Source organism: Branchiostoma lanceolatum, chromosome 4, assembly GCF_035083965.1.
Source record: "Branchiostoma lanceolatum isolate klBraLanc5 chromosome 4, klBraLanc5.hap2, whole genome shotgun sequence".
In the NCBI taxonomy this organism is placed as follows: domain Eukaryota; kingdom Metazoa; phylum Chordata; class Leptocardii; order Amphioxiformes; family Branchiostomatidae; genus Branchiostoma; species Branchiostoma lanceolatum.
Window position 1 is genome coordinate 7,200,164 of NC_089725.1, and position 26,220 is coordinate 7,226,383.

Sequence of the window (26,220 nt, forward strand, 5' to 3'; positions counted from 1 at the left end):
CTTTGTACCTTGACGTTGTAATAGCATTCTATTCTGTTATGCCAGAGATGGGTATGAATGCTGTAGACTAGTCTGCCCCATTTTTACCACCTCATTGCCTTTTCCCGTATTTGTATAAGTCATGAAATTCATCCAGATGTAAATTATGATTTCTTGTTTAGATGCCCCTAAGTAGATTAAAAAGTCCTCTTTTAACTGCATGTCCACGTGGCACAAGCGGTAACGCAGCCCCGCTGCTTCGCCATTTGGATCAAATTCCGTGGATCCTGGGGCCCGAGTTCGATCCTAGGGGTCGACTCCAGCTCGGTCATGTTGTAAGGGATTGCATTTGTCATTTTGGATGGTGACTTAAAGCCGGCGGCCCCATGTAAGAGGGAGCTACAGGCATAAGCCTCTGCACGTAAAAGAACCCAACACACTTATCGAGAAGAGTAGGGGTGACCCGGTGTGCTTGGCCAAAAACGCGAGCCGTAGCGAAGCCACATTGCACTACCACTAGCTACTTGAAAAAGCATTGTGCTTCACCTCAATTGAGGATGCCTGCTTTACCTTTTTACTTTTTTAAAAACTAGAAACTCACATTTTAATGTTTTAATACTTTTTAAATGTTCACTTGTACCTTCAGGTTGGCTTCTTTCCCAGCCAGTGTGTGGAGGTGATCAGTGACAAGGTCCCCCCCTCTTTTAACGTTCCCACTCGGAGGACCATCAAACCAGGTACGGTGAACAGTCTCCCATTGTTCTGACAGTACAATGAACAGTCTTCCATTGTTTTGACAGTCAAGAGTAACAAATTGTTCTGACAGTTAACAGTCTCTCATTTTTTTGATAGTATAGTGAATAGTTTCCCATTGTTCTGACAATACAGTGAACAGTTTCCCATTGTTCTGACAGTACAGTGAAAAGTTTCCCATTGTTCTGACAATACAGTGAACAGTTTCCCATTGTTCTGACAGTACAGTGAAAAGTTTCCCATTGTTCTGACAGTACGGTGAACAGTTCCCCATTGTTCTGACATTACAATGAACAGTTTGCCATTGTTATAAGTTATACTGTAGTCTGTAGACCCAAATAATTCCACAAGTTTTCAATGCCTTCATCTTTGTTTTTCACACATTCAACTTTAAAGTACATTGTGTACAGTCTAGAGCTTTGCAAAATGTAGGGATGTCAGTCGTCATAGCCAGAAGTAGAGACTAGTAGGGACGTTCCTTCAGTACGCCCCAGTGCATTACTAAGCAAAGTTGCTTTTGTTACCTCCGTGGAAAATAGAGGTATTGTTTATGTGTCTGTCTGTGTGTTTGTATGTTTGTGTTCCCCTATATTTGTGGTCAGCATATGAATGGATTGTGATCATGATATTTGGTATATGGGGGTAGGTCTTGGAAACTTGAGACAGCTATCTATCTTCATGTGTACCTTGCCCCCCCCCCACGACCTGAAGGTCAGGGGACTTGGTAGGTAAGTCTTGGAAGGACAAAGGGCAAGGTCAAGTATGGGCCTCCTAGCAGCTTTCCTCGGTACTGTTATAGTTTCGGAATTGCATAAAATTCATTGAAAGAACTGTCCTTGTAGCTAACATAATGATTGGAACACAGTCTTACATGTAATGAGTACTGTGTGAATCTATGTTAGCCTTCCTGTATGTACCCATACTACCAGTGTGAAGAGTGCCAACATGTTAGTTGTACTAACGGCAAACCTGGTGTTTCTCTCCCCTGCGTGCCGCTGGTGTCAGGTTCCCGTCCCCGGTCCTGGGCCGCGCCTGCACCTGCTCCCAGCTGTATGTCCACTAACATTCCTCCCTCTGCATGTGTCGTCTGCGTCCCTGTGTCTGGTGTTGTTATATGGTGTGGCTGTAGTGTTGTGTTGTACTCATCAATGTTGCTGTAATGTTGTGTCGTGGTCAATGTTTAGTTTCACCTAACTGTTAGAAATGTCGTATCACAGTTACTTTTCTTCAGTTAGTATCCTAATATCTTTTTCATACTATTACTGTCCACTTAGAATGGTTAGTGGGTGTTATACATGTATTTAGAGTTGACTTTAGCGGAAATGGCACTTCACTTTGCACTAATTCAGCACTACTTTTCTTGCTTGCCCCACAAATGTAAAGACCCATACTTTTGGGAGGAAGGCACTAGTACTCCAGGTACAGTTAACAATTTGTACATAATATACACATTGTGTCTCTGAATTGTTATCTACTCATGCTATTCTGTGTTATATGTGTAGTTGCACTCTGTCACAGAGGTGTTTGTGTCCTAGTCTAGTGTACCCTTGTCCTAGTCTAGTGTACCCTTCTCCGATGACTGTGTCCCAGTCTAGTATTCCCTTCTCCTTAGGTGTCTGTGTCCCAGTCTAGCATTCGCTTTCCCTTCAGGTGTCCCAGTCTAGTATTCCCTTCTCTTCTCCTCAAGTGTCTGTGTCCCAGTCTAGTATACGTATTCCCTTCTCCTCAAGTGTCTGTGTCCCAGTCTAGAATTCCCTTCTCCTTAGGTGTCTGTGTCCCAGTCTAGTATTCCCTCCTCCTCAGATGTCTGTGTCCCAGTCTAGTATTCCTTACTCTTCTCCTCAGGTGTCTTTGTCCCAGTCTAGTATTCCTTACTCTTCTCCTCAGGTGTCTGTCTCCCAGTCTAGTATTCCCTTCTCTTCTCCTCAGGTGTCTGTGTCCCAGTCTAGTATTCCCTTCTCTTCTCCTCAGGTGTCTGTGTCCCAGTCTAGTATTCCCTTCTCCTCAGGTGTCTGTGTCCCAGTCTAGTATTCCCTTCTCCTCAGGTGCCTGTGTCCCAGTCTAGTATTCCCTTCTCTTCTCCTCAGGTGCCTGTGTCCCAGTCTAGTATTCACTTCTCCTCAGGTGTCTGTGTCCCAGTCTAGTATTCCCTTCTCCTCAGGTGTCTGTGTCCCAGTCTAGTATTCCCCTCTCCTCAGGTGCCTGTGTCCCAGTCTAGTATTCCCTTCTCTTCTCCTCAGGTGTCTGTGTCCCAGTCTAGTATTCCCTTCTCCTCAGGTGTCTGTCTCCCAGTCTAGTATTCCTTACTCTTCTCCTCAGGTGTCTGTGTCCCAGTCTAGTATTCCCATCTCCTCAGGTGTCTGTACGTGTCCCATGCCAGTCTAGTATTCCCTTTTCCTCAGATGTCTGTGTCCCAGTCTAGTATTCCCTTCTCCTCAGGTGTCTGTGTCCCAGTGTAGTATTCCCTTCTCCTCAGGTGTCTGTGTCCCAGTCTAGTAACATAAGACATCTGTGTCCCAGTCTAGTATTCCCTTCTCCTCATGTGTCTGTGTCCCAGTCTAGTATTCCCTTCTCCTTAGTCATCTGTGTCCCAGTCTAGTATTCCCTTCTCCTCAGGTGTCTGTGTCCCAGTCTAGTATTCCCTTCTCCTCAGGTGTCTGTGTCCCAGTCTAGTATTCCCTTCTCCTTAGTCATCTGTGTCCCAGTCTAGTATTCCCTTCTCCTCAGGTGTCTGTGTCCCAGTCTAGAATTCCCTTTTTCAGTTCTGTTCATTCTCCGTGCTGTGCCTTTATGACTGGTTGATAAATGAAAATTTTGATAGATTAGTCTACTAGTATATGGAACATGTGTGCCATTACCCCTACATGTACATAAATCTTTGTGTCTGTCTACACACAAGATCAAGAACAACAAACAGATGACCTTTTGGGGCAGTTTGCAGTCAGGGGATGGCATTTTATATCCCTGTAGTGCTCTCTAAGCATTTCCTATTAATCCTTACAGACGAAACTACTGTAGGAGTTTGTCAGAATCATTCCAACCAATTTGTAGCTGAAGGTAACATGGTACTAGAACATGATTGTTTGTCCGGATGTATTGTAGATTGTGTTTTTCCTTTATTGAGATGCATTTAAATAATATTACCACACTTTGGCATTGCATAACATAGCTGTTGGTTACTTTGAGAGATAGAAAATTAGCTCCCATAACTGCCCATTTGAAACACTGGTCAATGTTATAGCACCACAGATACTGCCAAGGAAAGGCCACGAGATGGTAATTGAGACCTGCTATCTAATACATGGTATTCATGTAAGAACAAAAGTCACCTACCTGAGTTTTAGTCCATGAAAAACTTACATTGGCTGGGGTGTCCCACCTCTAAAGTGTCAATGTAGAGCATAATTTCGACATTCGGTACGGTGGAAACCGTACGTATTCAGACATGTTAACAAAAATTGACCTTTGACCTTTCTTCACTACCTGATAACCACACCAAAACACCAAACTTCTACAGCCTACAGACACTACAAACATGGCTAAAAGTCTGATTTTTCAACACAACAAGAAGGTGAAAACCCTTACCTGTAACATCCAGCTCCAAAATACAAACATATCCCAAGCAAAAGCCTCTTTATTAGCTATTTTTACTAAGGGTACCAAACCTGGCTGTATAGGCTAAAAGTGGGCCTTCTCCCCCTTCGTCAATACTGTAACCGTCTTGTGCTCGAAAGGGCTATACTGTGTACAGCCACTGTGTATTCCCATTACCATGTGTGCTTCTAAAATAAGTCCCTTATTCATATTTCAGGGATGTAGTCTTTTTGCATGAATTTATATTCTTCAGATGCTGACAAAAACTCATGTGTCAATTTAGCTTTTCAGATGGTCACAGCTCAGACTTGTGCACCGTGAAGTTGCCGTTTTGTTCACAGCACATGTTTATAAAAAGGGAAAGTTAGTTCAAGAAAACCATATAAGTCTGTAGATTTACTTTAACATCCTGAAGACTATTTCTTCTGCATGTCTCTCTGCTAATACTTCTTTCTATTTTCTTTCTTCTGACCTGGCAAAATAAAGGACCAAGAAAGAAGGGTAAGATGAGTTGTTGGGCATGTCTGTCTGTGTGCCTATGGATCATACTTTAGGAAACATGTCAGCATCACACTGTAGGAAACGTGTCAGGATCACACTGTAGGAAACATGTCAAGATCACACTGTAGGGAACATGTCAGGATCACACTGTAGGAAAGATGTATGGATCACACAGTAGGAAACATGTCTGAATCACACTGTAGGAAACATGTCAGGATCACACTGTAGGAAAGATGTATAGATCACACAGTAGGAAACATGTCTGAATCACACTGTAGGAAACATGTCAGGATCACACTGTAGGAAAGATGTATGGATCACACAGTAGGAAACATGTCTGAATCACACTGTAGGAAACATGTCTGGATCACACTGTAGGAAACATGTCGGGATCACACAGTAGGAAACATGTTACTGGATCACACTGTAAGAAATATGTCGGGATCACACTGTAGGGAACATTGTCTGGATCACACTGTAGGAAACATGTCTGGATCACACAGTAGAAAACATGTCTGGATCACACTAGGAAGCATGTCAGGATCACACTTTAGGAAAGATGTCTGGATCACACTAGGAAACATGTCAGGATCACACTGTAGGGAACATGTGTGGATCACACTGTAGGGAACATGTCTGGATCACACTGTAGGGAACATGTGTGGATCACACTGTAGGAAACTTGTCAGGATCACACTGTAGGAGACATGTCAGGATCACACTGCAGGGAACATGTCATGATCAGAAGTCATGCATGATACAAACTCAGGCTTTGACCTTGTGATGTCGGTCTGTTCTGTGTGCTATTTCGTGTGGTAGTAGCAGACATCATTTTATCAGTCAAGTAGTTTTTTTTTATGTAGGTACTGTACTTACACTGTACATGGGAGTCTATACATGTGAGTTTTGGGAACTCAAAATAGAAATTGTGGCCTTCCTAGTTGTAGCAATTGGTGTGGTAGTTCTAGGCACTGAGAAACTTAAGTAGCAAACTCATTAGGGGACTGAAATTACTTAGGAAGTAGGTGGAATTGAGAGGATGAATTTGAGTCAGTGATGAAAAGTGGAAAATATTGGAACCTTTAGTTTTACAGTGTCTGCAGAATTAGAAAGGAACATTAGGGTTGAAAATTCTGAAGCAACTTGCTCTAAATTAACTCAGTGTGGCGTGATGTGGCCTTGTGTTAAGGGCTCAGGATCTAGAAGCTCTGGGTTTGAATCCCAGCAGGTCCCACTAATGTACTAAATGTACTAATGAATACCTGAGGTAGGCTCTTGACCTCGACTTGGCGTAACTCGAGATACAACTATCGCCATGAAGGGGCATAGTGCTACCAGTTACATGTAGTTAAGTCCTCTCAGTAGGAACTAAAGCAAAGGTTCTATGTTTGAGAGAGCCACTCTCAAGAACCCATCACACTTATTGATGATCTGTATCTGTATCTATACAGCCGGTATAACCCCCATTAGGCGTAACACACAATAAGAATAGGGGGCCATCCCAATGTGAGTGGATCAAACCTTACAGTCCAGTCTTACACAGCTTTTATCTACTGTGTGAAACTGGTGTGTTACATGTACATTGTATGCCTCAATGCACCTTACCATGATAATGCAATTTAAACTGATTCTCATGTGATGTCTCCTTCCCGTCCAACCACGGCCCAGTGTCCAAGAAGCACGGAAAGCTGATCACATTCCTGAGGTCTTTTCTGGCCACGCGACCGTCGCGCCGACTGCTCCAGCAGACGGGGATCCTGCGGGAGCGTGTGTTCGGCTGTGACCTGGGGGAGTACCTGTTGCGGTGTAGCGTGGACGGTGAGGATGCGTCTTATGTTTCATTCATCACGCTGTTATGAAGTATCCGACTGCCTATCACAATAAGTTGAATGTAGGCACCACAATGAATATAAACTACAAACTGTCTATCACAAGAACTATTTTATTGAATCATACTGTTATAAACGATTACTGTGTATCACAATAACTGCAGTTAATTGATCCTGTCCCTGGTACTGAACCTACATTCACACTGATTATTCTCCTACTGACTTCACACTGGCCCTGTCCCTGGTGCTGAACTTACATTCACACTGATTTTCATCCAATTGACTTCACACTGGTCCTGTCCCTGGTACTGAACCTACATTCACACTGATTATCCTCCTACTGACTTCACACTAGCCCTGTCCCTGGTGCTGAACTTACATTCACACTGAATATCCTCCTACTGACTTCACACTGGTCCTGTCCCTGGTGCTGAACTTACATTCACACTGCTTATCCTCCTACTGACTTCACACTGGTCCTGTCCCTGGTGCTGAACTTACATTCACACTGGTTATCTTCCTTCTGACTTCACACTTGTCTGAAGGCACCCCTGGTTATTAACTATTTCATTTCTTTGTCATTTCTGGATGTTTTGAGTGACATCCATCGCTCTTCTTCAGCATCACTAGAAAAAAGAGTGATTTGGATGTCACTGGAAACGTCCAGAAATGATATCCGAATCTTGTCCACTGTTGTAGAGATTGATTTGTCTCTAAATTTTGTTTACCTGGAGGGCTGGATTTCTAACCTTTATAAACGTAACTGTAATGTGTGGCAACGTGTGGCGCAATGCAATCAGTAGGGTGTTTCGACCAGAACCGGGAGATCCAGGGTTCAAAACCACTGCTATGCCCCGATGTTGTGCCCTTGGGAAAAGCACTTTACACGACTTTCCTCACTCCACCCAGGTGTGAATGGGTACCTGACTTTGGCAGGGGAAGATTGTATTGAGGTCATCTGCTGGCACTGAATTGCAGCCGCCCAGACCCTTGCAACAGTTCCACAAAGTGCAAGTGTGGAGCAAATATGTAAGGGTTGTGTATTATGTGATTGTAAACCCTGCAGCAATTCAGCACTGGCTGCCATTGCACGGGTAATTTCTGACCAATAAACCATGATTGTTTATTTGTTTCCCCAGTTCCCCCTGTGCTTGCCTGCTGTTCAGAGTTTATAGAGAAGTACGGCATCATCGACGGCGTGTACAGACTGTCAGGCGTGGCCTCCAACATCCACAAGCTGCGGGCGGAGTTCGACATGGAGACGGAGCCGGGCCTGGCGAAGGACTGCTACAGGCAGGACATCCACTGTGTCGGCTCCTTACTTAAGATGTACTTCCGCGAGCTGCCCAACCCACTGCTCACCTACCAACTCTACAACAAGTTTGCTGTGAGTTACAGACAAAAAACATACAATCATTCGGTATCAGGGCAATTCGGTATCAGGACTTTTCAGCCACTAGCTGACCAGGACAACTAGGTACCAGGTCCAGGGAAACTCGTGTTGTATTTAGGGCTTAGGTTAGAGTTAAGGCTTGAGTTAGAATTAGGGTAAGGGTTAGAGCTATGCTTCCTCTTGATGGAGAAATGTCCAGAAACAGTCCTAGGCATGGTGCCGAATCTTCCAAAAATAATTTCATCAGGTTGGTAGAACATAGAATGTTGGAGATTCTTTTAAAACAACCAGTAACTCCTACCTGCTGACGTTTTGGTGGCTGTCAGACACCTTCTTCAGAGCTTCTGACTGGAGTACTGCTTCTCACCGCTATAAGTAGGTGGCGCTTTTGCGGTGAGAACACCTCGTCCTGGTTCATCACTGTTGCTAGACACAACTGCGTCACAGACTGGGAGGCGGCCAAGGTAATAGACAGATAGGATAACAGACGTATCCGGTGGATTAAGGAGGCTGTCTGGATAAGGAAGTCAACACCAGTGATGAAACGGGACAAGGGGGGATATAAGCTTAGCCACGTTTGGGATGGTGTTCTCACTGCAAAAGCGCCACCTACTTCGGCTACTTATAACGGTGAGAAGCAGAACTCCAGTCAGAAGCTCTGAAGAAGGTCTGACAGACACCAAAACATCAGCAGGTGAGAGTTACTGGTTGTGTTAAAAGAATTTCCAACATTCTAATTTCTATGTTGCCGAATCGTTCTGATCAGTTAGAGGCCAAACTGTCCTGGTGCCAAACTGTCCAACATCCACAATCTTTCTGCAACTTACCAGGGCCAGTCGATAAAGATTTCACCAAACCCACTTCCAGTAAACGTAGAAAGCTGAAATTCCTTGTGGATAAGGTTTCTACAGGTCATCTTGCAGCTTTGAACTCTGAATGGTTTCTCTTGTACAGCTGCTGAGGTTTTGGTAGGTTGTCGAAAATGAAAAAATTTATCTTCACAAATTTTAGCAAACAGTGCCTTTAGTAAAATAGGCCTGGTTTTGACCAGGTCTACTGGGTGCTTCTTAGGCACTGGGACCACAATGGCTTTCCTCCACATCACAGGTACTATATCTTCTCTGAGTCATGTGATTACAATATTAGTTCAGTTGTGGTACCAGAAAGCTTGTACACAAACTGATGAGTTTGTACAGTATCTGGTCGGGGCTTTTGATGTTTTTAGTCTTCGTAGTGGATTGTACATGTCCCAGCTGTAACTGAAGAGAAAGAGTTAAGTGTTCAGCAATGCATGTTACCATGTAACCTATAGACTTAAAATGTATGTGCAATTTCCGGTTCCTACCATAACTCGAAGTGGGTCATGCATGATCCTTTCACTGTTAAACTATCACCTAATAAAGGTCTATATATTGTATGTTAAACTTAGTGACTATAAATTATAATATATGAATATTACCACAACTTTAGATAATAGTATATCCTTATAAGGCCTTGTACATTTACATGTATGTCTTTTCCATCTCTATTTTAGCCTAAGTAAAACCATGTTTCAGACTGTATGTAGTTTGTGCATACTAGTGTTACTTGACCCCTATTCAACCTTTGCAGGAAGCCATAGACAACAAGGAGCAGAAGTTTCAGCTAATCTATGACGTCATCCAAAAGCTCCCCCCACCACACTATAGGTTTGACTCTGCTCACTTGGCTCTTGCCTTGCAGCTTGTGGTGTGTTTCTGATCCTTTTTCTCCTTCCTTCTGTGTGCTTGACTAATCTGTAGGAGGCTGTGGAAGACAGGGAGAACAAGCTGGTCAAGATATATGATGTCATACAGCAGCTGCCCCCACCCCACTACAGGTAATATAGCAGCAGCTCCCCCTACCCCACTACAGATAGCATTACAGCAGCTCCCCCTATCCCACTACAGGTAGCATTACAGTAGCCCCCCCACCCACCCCTCTACAGGTAATATAGCAGCAGCTCCCCCTACCCCACTGCAAGTAGCATTACAGTAGCCCCCCACCCCTCTACAGGTAATATAACAACAGCTCCCCCTACCCCACTAAGGTAATATTACTGCAGCTCCCCCTACCCCACTACAGGTAATATTACAGCAGCTCCCCCTATCCCACTACAGGTAGCATTACAGTAGCTCCCCACCCCACCCCTCGACAGGTAATACAACAACAGCTCCCCCTACCCCACTACAGGTAACATTATAGCAGCTCCCCCTATCCCACTACAGGTAACATTACACCAGCTCCCCCTAACCCACTACACTATATTACAGCAGCACCCCCTACTCCACTACAGGTAGCATTACAGAAGCCCCCCCTTTGCCATATACGGGTATTTGCTGTCACCACAGCATAGCAACATTTGCTGTCACCACAGCATAGCAACACCTAACGATATCTCTGTCGCTTGGTTGCCAATCCATCCTTGAGCCAATCAGTCAATCATGTTGTCAACACTAACAACTTAAGTCATTTTTAAAAAACATTACAATCAACTCATCAGCATATCTCAATCAGAAAGGAATATGTTGACTTCAAAACAATCATTATGAACATGTTCTGCATATATTTCAGTATCAGTTGTTTCAAGAGAACATGACTAACAGTAAGGGTGTAGCCAGCACAACAAGCTAGTCATGTCCCATATGTGACATTTTATTTTCGTTTCAAGGCATCCTCATTTGGGGTGAAGCATGATGCTCTCTCGAGTAGCTAGTGCCATGCGGCTTTGCTACGGCTCGCGTTTTTGGCCAAGCACACCGGGTCACCCCTCAATAAATGTTGGGTTCTTTTACGTGCAGAGGTTTGACGCTTAAGGCTAATGCCTGAAGCTCCCTCATACACGAGGCCGCTGGCTTTACGTCACCATCCAAAATGACGAATGCAATCCCTTACAATGTGATGTGACATAAGCTACATCTTGTTTTCTCAATTCTCTTTCTTGCTCTGCAAATAGCTTTGATTATTGTTAATAATATCGTTTGTTGATGATCTACCTGCATGCTCCTTGTCCAGTTTAACACGTACAAATGTAGTTTCTCAGTGCTGGGTGGTTATAGGGTGTTCGCATTTTGTCTGACATTGTCACAGTAAAAACTTTAAAAAAACATACCATGTTCACATTTACAATGAGTTGACTAATATTTCAATCTCAGATCACTTATACACAGAGACTACAAGTTTTATCATTTGATGTTTCAATTTGTTAGATGTAAATTTTCTTTGAAATTCATGATTTTTTTTACCTACTTGAAAAGCACCCAAAATGCAATCTTATCATTAAGTTCTGTTGTATGCAGATAGTCCATAGCAATATGCAAATATAAATTCATTCAAATTCTATCTATTTTGTTTGTGGCAGAGTAGTGGTAACAATATTAATTTTTGGTTGATCAGTTCAAGATTTTAGAATTATTTTGATTTTGTTGGAATAAAAAATATGTCACCCATCTTATTGAAGAGACTCAATCTTAAATCAGCATAATTATTGAAAACTCAGTGTCTATCATGCACCAAACTAACACCTCTTCTAACTGTTCCTAATCTTCTAAGACTTGCATCTGAACATATCTGTACTTTCTTCATGACATTGTGCATATGTGTACATACAATGTAGTTACCAATACCTTGTGTTTAGTTGCACCAAAATGTGGCTACTTTTTCATTCCAATGAGTCACATTTACATTTTATATAAATAGTATATTCTTGTTGATGTCCTTACCTTGTCTCACATGTTCTTACCTTGTCTCACCTGATGTCTGTAACTTTTCTCACCTGGATGTTCTCACCTTTTCTCACCTGGATGCCTTACCATGTCTCACCTGGATGTTCTTACCTTGTCTCACCTGGATGTTCTTACCTTGTCTCACCTGGATGTCCTTACCTTGTCTCACCTGGATGTCCTTACCTTGTCTCACCTGAATGTCCTTACCTTGTCTCACCTGAATGTCCTTACCTTGTCTCACCTGAATGTCCTTACCTTGTCTCACCTGGATGTCCTTACCTCACCTGGATGTCCTTACCTTGTCTCACCTGGATATCCTTACCTCGCATGTTGTCTCACCTGAATGTCCTTACCTCACCTGGATGTCCTTACCTTGTCTCACCTGAATGTCCTTACCTTGTCTCACCTGGATATCTTTACCTTGTCTCACCTGAATGTCCTTACCTTGTCTCACCTGAATGCCCTTACCTTGTCTCACCTGGATGTTCTTACCTTGTCTCACCTGAATGTCCTTACCTTGTCTCACCTGAATGTCCTTACCTAATGTCTCACCTGAATGCCCTTACCTTGTCTCACCTGAATGCCCTTACCTTGTCTCACCTGGATGTTCTTACCTTGTCTCACCTGAATGTCCTTACCTTGTCTCACCTGAATGTCCTTACCTTGTCTCACCTGGATGTCCTTACCTTGTCTCACCTGAATGTCCTTACCTTGTCTCACCTGGATATCCTTACCTCGTATCTTGTCTCACCTGAATGTCCTTACCTCACCTGGCTGTCCTTACGGTAATTCAGCAGACTTGTTCTACCTGACCGTTTTCCCTCCTCAGGACCCTGAAGTACCTAATGGAACACCTGTCCCACGTGGCCACCTTCAGCGACAGGACCGGCATGCATTCCAAGAACCTGGCTATTGTCTGGGCCCCCAACCTTCTCAGGTAGGACTCCACATCATACTGACATTATTACTGTAAAAGAGAAAATGTTTCCGGAGGTTTCATGGTAGGACTCTACATCATACTGTAAAAGAGAAAATGTATGTGATGAGATAAAAGTCGGATGATTGCACCTGGAGTGAATCTATTATCTATAAAAGATCAATGATGTACCGTGGCTTCAGAGACAAGTAGAGAGATTTCCAGAATGTGTCCAAACAGCACTGTAGATACTGCTATACAACACGTCATATAAATGTTATTGTCTTAATGTCCTTAGAATGTTGTTAGTGGTTATCTCAAAACCTCAATTCCATTTGCATTGTCTTTTGGCTAGCTCTTTGTAATAGCCACAGGCTAGTTGGGCAGCCCTGCTGTGCGTCCTGAAGTGCCAAACCAATAAATACATGATAATTTGCACGTTCTTGCCGCAATGCTGTAGTTTTACTATTACATGAAAGGCTAAAGGTAAAGTAAGATAATCTGTACTGAACAATGGGAGAAACAAAACAAGTAAAGCGATGATACAACACAGTTAAACATTTAAAACTATGCAACCACTGAATCCATCATTTACATGTCTCTTCCCTCTTCTTGTATACATTTCACCAGAGACTAAATGCCATGTGCTCCCTCCTGCAGGTCGAAGGAGATCGAGTCTGGAGCGGCGGCTCTGATGGAGATCCGTGTGCAGTCTGTGGTGATAGAGTTCCTGATCCACCACGTGGACCTGCTGTTCAGCAACAAGCTGGCAGGGACGCTTCTGGGGGCGCCGGCAGAAGGTCAGTACAACCCACACATTTGAGATTATTTATGTGATGAGTTGCGACCAAGACTGCAGCGGCATGACCTCACACCCCCGGAACCAGCCAAAATCCCCGGCAATCCAATCGTGTTTGCGTTCACACTTGATTTTCAGTCGGATTGGGTTGGTTTTATCCTCCCCGAACTACCTCCGGGAGGTGGATTGCAAATAATCCGACCCAAGGAAAACCAATCCGATTGGGAGCGTTCACACCGCAAAAACCAATTGCGATTGGATGATTTTTATCGGAGTAATATGTTTAATCCGATTCAATTTTTTAAGTGTGAACGGGGTCTATCCCACTAATTTTTTTTGGGGGGGGGAGGCCTAAGCGAGTACCAATGGTGCTCACAAAACTAAATATTTGGAAATTCCAGCCCTCTGAAAACTATTTACCCATTTTCAGGATTAAATCTGTTAATTTTCATGGTTAAATCTGTCATTTTAATTCAAGCTTAGAAAAATGTAGCTACAAATGTAGGTCGTGAGTTCGATCCCCAGCCAGGTCATACCAAAGAAAAATGGTACATTCTGCTTTCTCTGCTTAACACTCAGCATTTGGGAAAGAGTATGGAAGTTAAAATTGACACATCACTACCAGCGGACTAGCCCCCTGCTGTAGAGACTTGCACAAAGTTGTGTGGCCCAAGGGCTGCGAATCGGAGATGGGCGTCGCCAGATGCTGTACCAAGTGGCGCGGGAGGACTTAGAAAAAAATATTTTTTGGACAGACAGGGTGAAATTTTTTTCCGTCCCAACAAGCAAATTTTCATCCTGTAGTCAACCCTGGTACAGAAACATTGACTTGATTCATCTTTTTCGTTTCTTCTTGAAGTTTGTCATCAAGAATGAAGTAGAATGACCTCTGCAATGCTGACAGGTAATATGGGTGAACTATAATATCCATGTATTTGTTGTTGTTGAACTGTATTTGTTGTTGTTTTAGATGCACTGAAGCCTGCTCGCCGCCCCAAGTCGCTGGTGCTGTCCACCCCCACCAAGCTGCTGTCCCTAGAGGAGGCCCAGGCCCGCACCACGGGCTCCCTCCCCTCCCAGGGGTTCATAGAGGTGGGAGGGGGGCCAGCCAACCTGCCGCAGTACCACGCTATCATCGACCTTCCTGAAGGGTAGGTGCCCCAGTGTTAGCGCCCCCCTCCCCACACACACTCACATCTCTCACTACTATGCTGTCTAATTATTTCCTCTTTTCCTCTCCACTTTCTCTTCTTTCCATTGATGTGTACGTATGTTTTATTTCAGCAGATTTCCTCAATTTCTGCATCTGTATTTCATAGATGATGTAATAAAACTTGATGTGTAACTCAATGTCCATCTCTCTCCCCCCCCCCCTCCTCGGTTCTTCTTTCTCCCTGTCGTGTGCCGTGGTGTAGTTTTCTCTCAAGATCTCGCGACTTGCCAGCCTACTCTCGTAGGTGGTCCCTGTCTCTCCCAACAAAGTACAACACCATTCTGGGGCTATGGGGTAGAAACAAAGAGTAAGCCCCATGTGTCTTCTTAGCTTCTTAGTCTGCACCTGTCAACAGCAAGGCACGATGCTTAAATAATGTTTCCTTCACATTGTCGTCATTAGAGGATTGTGTAGCAGCTGATGATGCATGTACATGTATGAGGTCTCGCTAACATAATTCTTAATGCTTGTATAACTGCACGGTCTGGCACAGCCAGCCTGCCTGTGTTATTTGCTGACAACATCAGTCTTTAGGCCATGCCAATTAATTTGTTGCTTCTTGGAATAGCCTGTCCTGTTTTTCCCATTTTGAAAAAAAATTCGGTCCCATTCACAAATTTTAACTCCCAATTTTACTAATTGTTCAGTTGTAAAATTCAATAGCCACCAAAATAGATTATAAAGGCCTGCATATACCTAAAAAGTGTGGTCATATTGATTCAATATGAACAATCTTAGAGTTCCCACTCACAATCAAGGTCTTCTTACTCCCAATCAGGCACCTTCCTCAAGGCAGGCTATTACCGGTAGCTATCAGGGCGTCTTCTGTACTCCCTACACTAAGAAAACAAAGCAATTAAATCCTAGCTAAAAGCCTGCCTCAAGTTGACGAAAGGTGACAGACATCTTGTTGCTAGGTTGCGCTGTGGCAAGAAGAATGCAGTTCCAAACTTGAATGTGTGCAAGAACTGTTAGCCATGATTTACTCAAAATGATTCAGAACTGTTCAACACGTAGTCACTCCCAACATTCCCCGTATTTTCCTCTGTCCAGACGCAGAAGGACAAATTCAGACAAATACAACAAGAGTAAGAAATCTCCCCGTGGCTGGAGGTCCATCTTTGCGAAGGAGACCAAGGAGAAAGCCGTGACGGACGGCACGAGAAGGAAGACTGAGATCGAGAGGGTGGTCCCTCCGGAGTCCAGACTGTTCCCGGGGCAGACTGACCGTGCCGGGCTGTCCCCGTGTCGTAGCGAGGAGTCCATTCCGTTCGCTCTGGGCGGCATGGCGAGGGAGGAGGCACCTGAACCAAAGAGTAAGTTTCAACTGTCAATCAATCAATCAATCAATCAATCATCTGCAGGCATCACCTGCTGAAGTATGGCAGCTGTAGGCATCTCTGTTTCCACAAGAAATGTAGTGAAAAGTTGATAATGCCTTCTTTCGGTGTGTGACCCACTCTCTGACTTGTATACAACTTCTGCAAGTGTGATGTCAGCAGTAGTTGGTCAAAGGTCGAAGGTCGGTCAGGAGTGGGTCAAAGCTAAGCTGTAGGCATAAGAATGGGGATTTTCTTTAATGATCTGCTTGCCAATGGAAGTAGCTTTTGTCATCATTCCCCCCCCTCCGACCTCTAAAGTCACAAGACATGTTTGTAAGACTTACAATTATTCCACTTGTTTGCAAGTTGCTGCTGTCACTTCCCTACCATCTGTTTACTATGTAACTCATGGTTGAATAATTATGTAAATGCAGTAGTTCTGGTAGATGATTATTTTGAGTCACAGATCGGTTCCTTTGCCGTTCTTTACAGGTCTCCAGCCCGTACGCAAACCTGTCCTCCCCGTCTCCGCCAGCTCCTCCAATAACGGCATGCCGCCATCCCCGGACTACCTGAAGAAAGCCACCTCCCACGACTCCTTCTTCGACCTGCCGCCGGCCACGCTGGCCACCACCTCCAGCCCAGAGGACGAGGAGAACCCCGATGTGACACCTGACGGGAACCCTGATGAGAGACCCAACAGGAACCCTGATGTGAGACCTGCTGAATACACCCCGACGCCAGTCCAGAGAACCAGGAGCCACACTCTCCCCTCCTCCCTGGAGATGGAGTATTCCAAGGACCCGGCATTGTCCCCTCAGAGTCCTCCCTTCATCGACACCAGCCCCGACTGTTTCCTCCCCTCTGGAGTGCAGTACGGCAGTCCATACTCTGGACACAGGCCGGTGGAAGGTGTGGGTCCACCCTGGCAGGAAGACATCAAAGCGGTGAAACTCAGGCACCCTTCTGCCCCCATCTCAATAGCTCGGCACAAAGACAGAGACTCGCAGTCACTGACCAACTACCCCGTGTCGAGGTCACTTTCTCCAGTCCGAGAAGTGAAGCTCACAAGCGTAACCCCGCCCGGGACAGAGTTTGTCCCACCGAAGATGCTGAGAAGCGTAAGTGACTGCCCTGCCCAGCTCCTGAGCAGCCCAAGAAGGCAGTCCTTCCGAAAATCTTTCACAGAGACGCTCCCAGAAAACCATAAGACGAGCGACCAAGAGGCTGAATCTGATACTTTCCACCTTGGAAGAGCTGTTCCACCACAGGGTCCTAATCTTTCCAATTCTATGACCACACAGAAAGAAAATTTTAGGAAAATTCCTCTGTCAGCATTAAACACAAATTCCAATGCATCCTCTTCCATGAGACACTCCTACAACACTGCCCACCGACCAGAGACTGATCACAGCAACATTGTGTATGTGGAGGGGCGCTTTTACCAGGTGCATGGCCGCAGTGTCAGCATGCCTGTACCCATGTGTCAAACTACGTTACCCACATTTGCACATAGGGAAGGCGAGAGGCTCCCCCACACTACATCCCATCACCCACCCCACTCAGACACTACTGCGCCACCCCCTCTCTACTACCCCAGGCCCCATCCCACATACCACCAGCATCCTGCCGACGACGCCGATTACCCCAGGTCCCGCCCGGCCCACACTGCTAGGCAAGACTATGATAACCTGGTGTGGGGGAGACAGGAGTCAGACCCAAGGACTTCTGCACAGAGTGACAGACATGCCGTCCTGTCAACCTACGACAACCTGGATGGCTTCCAGTGGACGTCTGTTACAGTGGAGCCGTCGGATGGTGGTGTCTATAGTCAGCACGCGACTGATGGTGGTGTCTATGGTCAGCACATGGCTGATGCTGGTGCCTATGGTCAGCACATGGCTGTGCAGTCTGATGGTGGTGTCTATGGTCGGCACACAACTGATGGTGGTGTCTATGGTCAGCACATGGCTGTGCACAGTGACAGCCCCCAGACAGTGGCAGACAGTGACGCTGGCTCTCCGCAAACACTCACGCCCACAAACTGAGGCAGCCTCTTCTTCAGATGGGTCGGACTGATTGCCACCTTCAAATTAAACACATAGCAATTCTTGTACAGCATGCTTGAATGTTCGATGGATGACTGGAAAGCCTTTGGGCAAGTTTAGAAAACCAGCTGTGGTTTTTGTCATGCAAAAGAGATTCATTCTTCAGGATATTTTTACAGGTTTTCGAAAGCGAAACCTGTATTGTATTATTTTTATTTGATGGCTTCTTCTGACTGACACTGTGTTATCATTAATAGGCATACTTTATTTTTTGACTATCAGTTTGCAAAGAAACTGTTAAGCCAGTAGCATTACAGGTCAGGCATTTGAGCTCATTGAAAAGGCAGCCTTTTTCTAGAAATAAGGGAAGGCAGACCATCTAAAGGTGATGTGTAGCAAAGTATTATGTGATGTATCGTGTATGATCCATTCCTAAAGTGAAGTTGTAAATAATAACAACCTGATATGAAGAGAAAAATCTTCACCATTTGTGGAGCAAAATTTCTGTGGAAACATCTACAAAGAACTTGAAACTACTTGCATGTCAAGAAGATTGACCACGATTCTTTGTGTCATGAGAATTCAACAGAAGTTGTTGATACGTTTTCTTGGTAGTCTGTTGCAGAACACTTTGGTCATTGGTGACCAATCTTTCTTCATGACCTGAGAAGAATTTGATACTGAATATTATGAAAATGTTTGAATTGCTCTACTACAAGAATTGTACATAAGGTTTGAGAGTAAATATTATGTACATGTATGAATCATTGTTGCAGCGATGTGGAATGGCTTGTAAGCAACACAAAGTGAGAAAAGTAGTTGTGATGTATCTGTAGAATGTAGGATGTAGGATCTCCATCTCCTTAGACAGGGGCGAAGTGTTCCTGCTGATATGTGGTAGCTTCCAGGCTCTTCAGAAGAGTGTTGTGATTTTACGACTCCTCCGTCATATTAGCCGTTATTAGCGTAACCTTTCATTTGGCTAATATTTTGTGCAAATTTGTAAGTGCGTACTTGTACAAGGTCTCATACCACTACTAGTCCGATAGTACGGAACACATTCTGAACTTAATTGCACAACTTTTTACATGCACGTCGAATCATGACAGAGGGACTACATTGCTAGTGCAAGCCGTAAGAAACTAATTGCATTTTCTTGCAAATCCCCAGACTCACATGAGGTCAGAATAGTGGAGAGAAGTAGAAGTAAGTCATAGTAAGTTTAGTAGCCATTGTCTACACATACGTACCTGCTTCACGCAGTGTGTTTATTTAATTTCAGTTTCCCTATAAATCCACTGCAGTCATAATACCCTTGAAAATTTTATTTTTATTTTGAATTATTTTTATTTTGTACCATAATGTGAAGTAGCAGAATATTATTGAGACAGGTATAAGCTGTAAATTTCATTCAGGAATGTCACATTTCTCATCAGAAACTGGGCATGTGTTACCCTTCCATGACAACAAAAAAAGCAATGACATTTTGTACCTTCCCTCCCCTGTGCCAACAATACATGCTCGAGAATCGATGACCATTCTACATTTTGTCTTCTAAAGTTTCTATAAGAAACAAGACATTGTAAGTACGTGTAGAATCTTTTTGTTTGCAAAAATTACATACCTGAACTCCAGTGTTATTTGTGATGGCTCAGAGTCATGATTGTGTCCTATTTCTCTAAGTACTTTTTGTAGTTGTGGAATGAGAATGCTGGAATACATGGAGAGGGGTATTAAAGGCACTCAGAGCATTTTATGAGGCTTGAAAACTGGAAATATTCTAGTTGCTGGAATCTTTCTGAAATTGGCATTTAATGCCACTGTCTACCACATTTGTGTGATAATTTTAAAAGTACTCAAAAGCGGCACAAAAATAAGCTACACTGTGATCTCCTTCACGCGCCTACTGTAAATACTGTAGATACCATAGCCCCACCCACATCTGTCAAAACGTAGAAATGCAAAATTTAAAACATAAAAATGCAAATATTTGACGGACATGCAGTCACTCTCTCATTGGTCTAACCGCTAATTGTGATCGACAGTCAGGATCAGTCTATTATCGCTTGGATTTTCTATAATTTCTCACCACACAACGACATCGCATCTATGCTCCTTGAATGTCGATATGTATTGGTATAGTGTTATTGAAACTTGCTATGTGTAGGAATGACTAGAAATCGGAGTTTTTTAAATTCGAGTTTCAAGCCTCATAAAATGCTCTGGTTCCCCTAAAGGAGGATCTTATTACAAAACCTAGAGTTCCACGACCTCATACCTTCGCCAAATGATTTTAACCTTTATGGCTGACGTATTAGGAGTGTTTCTCATCAATTATAAATCATACCAGTTGATTGTCTTAAAATATAACATGTCCAAATTATGAGCTTAACAAAGAAGGTTATGCTAATATTTATCATCAATTATGCAGATGAGGCCCTTATTAGCACAAATTGATTCAACGATGTACACATTCACATAACTTCCCGATGCCACAAAAAAGTCTTAATTGTATGCAATTACCGTCATTTGCCAGTGTGGAATTATAGAAGTTACTCATTAAGTATGCAAATTAGGCCCACATTTGCATATTTTCTATCTATCAACATTCCTCTCTTCCTCAGTTATAATTTGAATAGTCATATCATGGAACAAAGCGGATTTTTAAAGTTGCCTCATTTATTATGCAAATTAGAATCTGATTTGCATAATCATCGTCCAATCACACTAAGCATCACACAAGCTATCAACAGACAAAAATCATGACCATCCATCAAGGCCATCTTGTTATAGCATTTTCTCATTAATTATGTAAATGAGGTCTTCATTTGCATAGTTCGTATCAATTAATATTTCTCTCTTCCTCAGTTACATATGTCACATGTTTCAGAGTCCTATCATGGAATTTGGCGGATGTATAAACTTTCCTCATTTATCATGCAAATTAGATAGTGATTTGCATAAGAAGTATCTTATCATGTACATCATTACTCAAGCTATCTACTTACCAAAAATCATGACCATCCATCAAGCCCTTCTTGTGTTATTCCCTTTCAAAGTCAGACCCAAAACCTGCTCCTGCAGTTCCAAAAAAAGCCGCTAGGGGACCCAAATCCATACCACTTACTCTCTGTCCAAAGATCTATCTACCACTCAAAAATCAGTTCCATGGCATGTCCCGAACACGAGATATCAAAACAGGAAGTTACGCTGCAGTACCGTAAGAAGCCGCTAGGGGGCCCAAAATCTAGTCGTTTTCAGGTCTCATCAAAACCTACCAACATACCAAATACCAAGACAGTCCATCAAGGCATTCTCGAGTTATGCTGGTCCACTACATACAAACACACAAACGCTACCCTCTGCATAACCTTCTCAGCGAAGGTAATTATTATTGAGTGGTGAATGTGGCCTTACTCTACATGTAGCTACCGCTAGGAGGCGCTCTCTTTTCAGGTTCGAATGCACAGAAAGCACACGTGTGTGTGTGTGTTTGTGTGTGTGTGTGTGTGTATGTTATTAATCGGAGAGGTGTTCACGGCATGTAAAGTACTCCTTTTAGTTCGAATCGGTGATTCCCCGAGACAACAACATAATCTAGGTAGGATCAAAGTTATCAACTAGTGGTTTTCTGCATGCGCCTTTTGTTCTGTTCATTGGCAATCACGCTCAAACATCAACTTATTGGGAATATTCTAGCGGTCGACCTGTAAAATACAGGATTCAAGGGGTGTTCGTTCCTCCTACCCTCCTGTTCTTATTTTGTGTTCTTCCCTACTGAGACACTTAACTTCTTAAGGATGGAGAATTATTACATTAAGTCGGAAAGCGTAGCCTAGCGCGCGGGATACTGTCGGGCTTTTCACCGAGCATAAATCCAGGAATGTCAATATTGACCTTAGCCGTCAATAGCGACGAAAGTACGTGTCACATCAAAGTGTTGTTATTGTCGCCGAAAGCTAACTTACTCCTCAGAAAGGTAGGAGCCAATATCCTCGTGAGAATGAGAATTGCAACGTTCAGCATGACGCGTAAGTTGCCTTTATGGAAAGAAGGTTCCTTGTATAATGACTCTGATTCTGTTTATGGCCTGCCGATAAGAGAGGCAGAGTATTTTATTGCATCAGTTACAGGACCACTTGGCAACCATGCGGAAGTGGAGAGCTCGGCACGTAAACAGCCTAATCACCTTTGCCAAGAAGGTAATCTTTTCGGGTGTCTGTGTGTGTGTGTCTGTCTGTCTGTCTATGGAAACAACTCAAGAATGCCTTAATGCACTATCTTAATATTTGGTATGTGGCATGGGTAGATCTCGATGAGACGTCGAAATGATTAGGGGGCCCCCTAGCGGCGTGTTCGATACTGCAATGGAACTTCCGGTTTTGATATCTCGTGTTCTGGACATGCTATGGGCATGTTTTTGACTGGTAGATATGTCTTGGAAGGGAAAGTCATATATTATGCAAATGAGGGCCTTACTTGCATAATCAGTGAGAAAAGATATATGATACGTCGCTCGAAAAGGTTAACATCATTTGACGAAGGTATGATGTCGTGGAACTCTGTTTAGTCTTACTGCTGATTCAGTGAGCAGTGAGTTTCTTACGAACTTGATTTTTACCAATTTTTTTAATGTTTGAGTGTTCGTTTCCCGTTCTCTTGTTTGTAAGTTAGAGCAGAACATCTTTTAGACTTACGCAGCATAGATGCAATCCTTTGCAATGTCCTGCCATAAAGTTTGACAGAATGACTGATTGAATCAAGTACCGTATATTTAAGAACAAACGGCTTAGCTTATTTACACACAACATCGATCCATTCATGCATCTTAGCACCTTGAAGTTGCTGTCGCCTGGCAACCCAATGACCTTGCCATACCATGTCTTTACCGCTGGAAGGCGCTCTCTGCTCAGGTTCAATTGCGCAGAAAGCACAAGTTTGGGGAATTTCGAAGTGGAAACAGGGCGCTGGGGTTGGACGGAGGCTGTGAATTAAAGGTGTACCTTTTTAGAATCGTTGATATCTCAGACAATATAACGATATATATATTTAAATAAATAACTCTAGATAGGATCAGAGTAGTTAACTAGTGATTTTCTACATACGCCTTTTGTTCTGCAAATCTACTCATTGGTAATTTTGCTCAAGCAGCAACATATTAATTGTGAATGTTTCACTTGTTGATCTGCAACGTCATGAAAAATTTATGATTTAATGACTGTTCGTTCCTCCTTCCTGCTGTGTTCTTATTAAGTGTCTTCCCTTCTCAGTCAGTGATCTCACGGCTGTCGACGTCACAGGAAGAATTATCACATTAAAGACCCACAGGGAGTGAAATAATCAGGTTAGTCCTATAAGAGCCTCAAATGGAGTGAAGCTGATGTTGTTGTGTAACGACAATTAGATTATAACGTTACATGGACATCCAGCAGACTAGTTGATTCCGGCTATGGTGCTTATTTGGGTAAGGTCAAGGTTTCATAGTGGACGCTTTGTCACTATCGATATTTGAAAATACAGCTCGTACATATAAGTGAAACAAAGAGGTACATATGAATGGATATCGTAAAATCGACACAAAAAGAGAAAAAAAATGAAAAAAAGAAGATGTACATCTCTTAAGATCTATTTATGAGGCCATCGGAGGTCGGAAAAAGGCATTCAAGCAGATGTTGGGGTGAAATATCGTAATGTTTTCTGATTGGCGGTTTGGATTCTCTGTGTTTGTACATTTATTCATTCCACGATTAGAAACATGTCAGAAAAACCAACCGGAGAAGGAAACATTGTATCAAATAGAAGATGAGCGGCACTTCATTTTAGATTGTAGACTTTACGATAAAGAAAGAAAGGTTCTTTATTCCTCCCATAGGAGAGCATAGCACATCTAAAATCTAACAGTATTGATACATATTTAGAAAACAAAAACATATTTACAAATCTCACGGTATACGCCATCCGTCACATCTATATGTCTAAGCCTGTGGCACTCGTTGTTCTACTGTAGTGTTCGGTTTCACTTCGGTCTCTACTCCCCTCATCGGGTATAATTTTTCAACGGCTTATAAGTTGTCATAACACATAATCACATGGTCATCAGTGTTATCTCCTTTCACTATTTCCAAGTTGTGTCCCTGACATACATTCTCTAGTGTCCTTTCCTGACTCTTGTTTCCAGGTATAGGTAAAGTCTCAGTTCCTCTCAGCTCCAGTGTTTTACTCTATCAATGTCTGTAAGTTCTTTGTTCTTGGCGCGTGTGTTGTAGGCTGTCGTTCTCATTTCCATCTCGTGTGCTTCAGTGCCATTATTGCTAACGGTTGGATGGTTTGGGCTGCTGTTGTCATAAACTCTTCCCACTGTTCCTCTGACACCTCTTCCGCAACTCTGGCACCCAGCAACACTTCAACAAGCCTCTCTTCTTGCTGTTGGTGTATAATTGCTGCCACATTTGTTCCCAGATAGTCTGTGATGTTGTCCATTAGTGCATCCCTTGTTGAATTAAAGGTTGGGCACTCTGTGATAAGGTGTCCTACTACATCCTGTGTTGTCGTTCCGCATGTGGGGCATGGTCTGTACTCATGTGTATGGCCCTTTGCAGCTTCTCTCTATGTGTGGGCTTCTTTTTTGCTAGGTGCCATAGTTTGTGGGGTCTCCTGTTTGTCTCAGGTGCCTTGTAGAATCTAGGGCATGTTGTGTGATCGTTTACCCTCTCTCTCCATCTCCCTTCTTCCGTTTCTGTAATCGCTGCCTTTACTATGCTCTTCCACTGGTCTTTGCTTGGGAATTCCATTGTGATCCAGTACTGCTCGAGGTAGACTTGGAGCCCATATTGTTCTGCAATCTCGACGCAGTCTACCACGAATCCTTCTGTCTTCCGTTTGCTTGAGTTTATCACATGTGAGTATAACCTGTATAAGAAGATCTTCTTTGCCAAGCACGTGTGGTTTAGTGTTGTCAGTCTCCCAAACAGCAGTAGCTTGTTTTTGTCCAGTATCGCTCTGAGTGGCATCATTCCCAGGGCTGCAAGGCTCGTATTTGTCTCGGTCTGAAAGTTCATGCCCTGCATACGCTTTGCACTTGCCCTATGCACCCTCTCTAGCTTCTGCATTTCTGTGGAAGTTGGGAACCATGGCTCACATCCATGCAGCATGCTGGGTAATACGAGTGTGTGGTAGAGCTTTTTGGTGGTGACACGGTTCAGCCTCCTACCTTCCAAACCAGTGGCTGATATTGCACTTGTCTTCCCCTTTCCCTTCTGGCATGCTTTTTCTGTTGCACTTGCTGATCGCAGGCCGGCTTCATGTATTACTCCTACATGTGTTACTTGGGAGACTTCTGGGATGGTGCATGCTCCCATTCTCCATCCCGTGTTAGGTTCTATTGAGGGGTTTTCCTTCTTTCTCTGCCCAAAAACTACGCACTTGCTCTTTTCCGGAGCAAACTGGAAACGCCATCTCCTTCCGTAGTCTTCCATCTTGTTGATGATGGTTTGCAGGCCGTTCCTTGAGCTGGCCAGGAGGGAGATATCGTCGGCCAGGGCTGGTGTGCTGCAGTTGATCCACTGAGACTCCACACTTCAGTTTCTTTAGTTCTTCATGTAAGTCGTTTGTAGTTAGTAGGTAGCACATCAAAGACAGGACGTCACCTTGATTCACCCCTCGTGTGGTTTTGAATTCTCTTGAGAACCCTCCATTCAACAGTACTTTGTATCTGTTTCCTGTGTGCATTTCCCTGAGCAGTCTCTACATTTGTCCCTTCTTTATTTTGTACAGCATCCCTTCAATCCACACTGCATCATATGTTTCTTGTGTCGAGAAAACACCCATAGACCTTGCTGCCTCTCTCTATGTAGTGCTTTAAGGTTTCCTGGACAGTTAGGGCTATTGTTATGTTACTGCAACCCTTTTGGCCGCCACTCATTCATTGACAGAAAAGATGGACAAATTTGCAGACATAGCTTCCACATGTAGTAGCTCTGATTAAACAAAGACATTAAGTTATCATATCATTAGATCGCAAAAACTTTTGATATCACGTGATATTGTGGTTTGTAAAGCCAGGATTTCATCATCATCATTACAATTTGACAGCTTACAATTCGATCCCTTATTGAATGTACAAGAAATTCA

At 43.5% G+C, this 26,220-nt stretch overlaps 1 protein-coding gene across 1 annotated transcript in view; it reads left to right on the plus strand.

Moving 5' to 3' along the window:
- The window catches only part of LOC136434140 (rho GTPase-activating protein 32-like), a 40,502-nt gene extending 20,772 nt beyond the window's left edge, over positions 1-19,730 (plus strand). Inside the window, exons 11-23 of the mRNA XM_066426906.1 lie at positions 626-716; positions 1,738-1,782; positions 2,116-2,151; positions 4,813-4,827; positions 6,496-6,645; positions 7,763-8,043; positions 9,831-9,907; positions 12,622-12,729; positions 13,369-13,508; positions 14,478-14,658; positions 14,923-15,027; positions 15,774-16,036; positions 16,535-19,730. Of these exons, the coding sequence (XP_066283003.1) occupies positions 626-716; positions 1,738-1,782; positions 2,116-2,151; positions 4,813-4,827; positions 6,496-6,645; positions 7,763-8,043; positions 9,831-9,907; positions 12,622-12,729; positions 13,369-13,508; positions 14,478-14,658; positions 14,923-15,027; positions 15,774-16,036; positions 16,535-18,090 (3,048 nt within the window). The 3' untranslated portion in view covers positions 18,091-19,730. The remainder of the gene's footprint in view (positions 1-625; positions 717-1,737; positions 1,783-2,115; positions 2,152-4,812; positions 4,828-6,495; positions 6,646-7,762; positions 8,044-9,830; positions 9,908-12,621; positions 12,730-13,368; positions 13,509-14,477; positions 14,659-14,922; positions 15,028-15,773; positions 16,037-16,534) is intronic.
- The last annotated feature ends 6,490 nt before the right edge of the window (positions 19,731-26,220 follow it).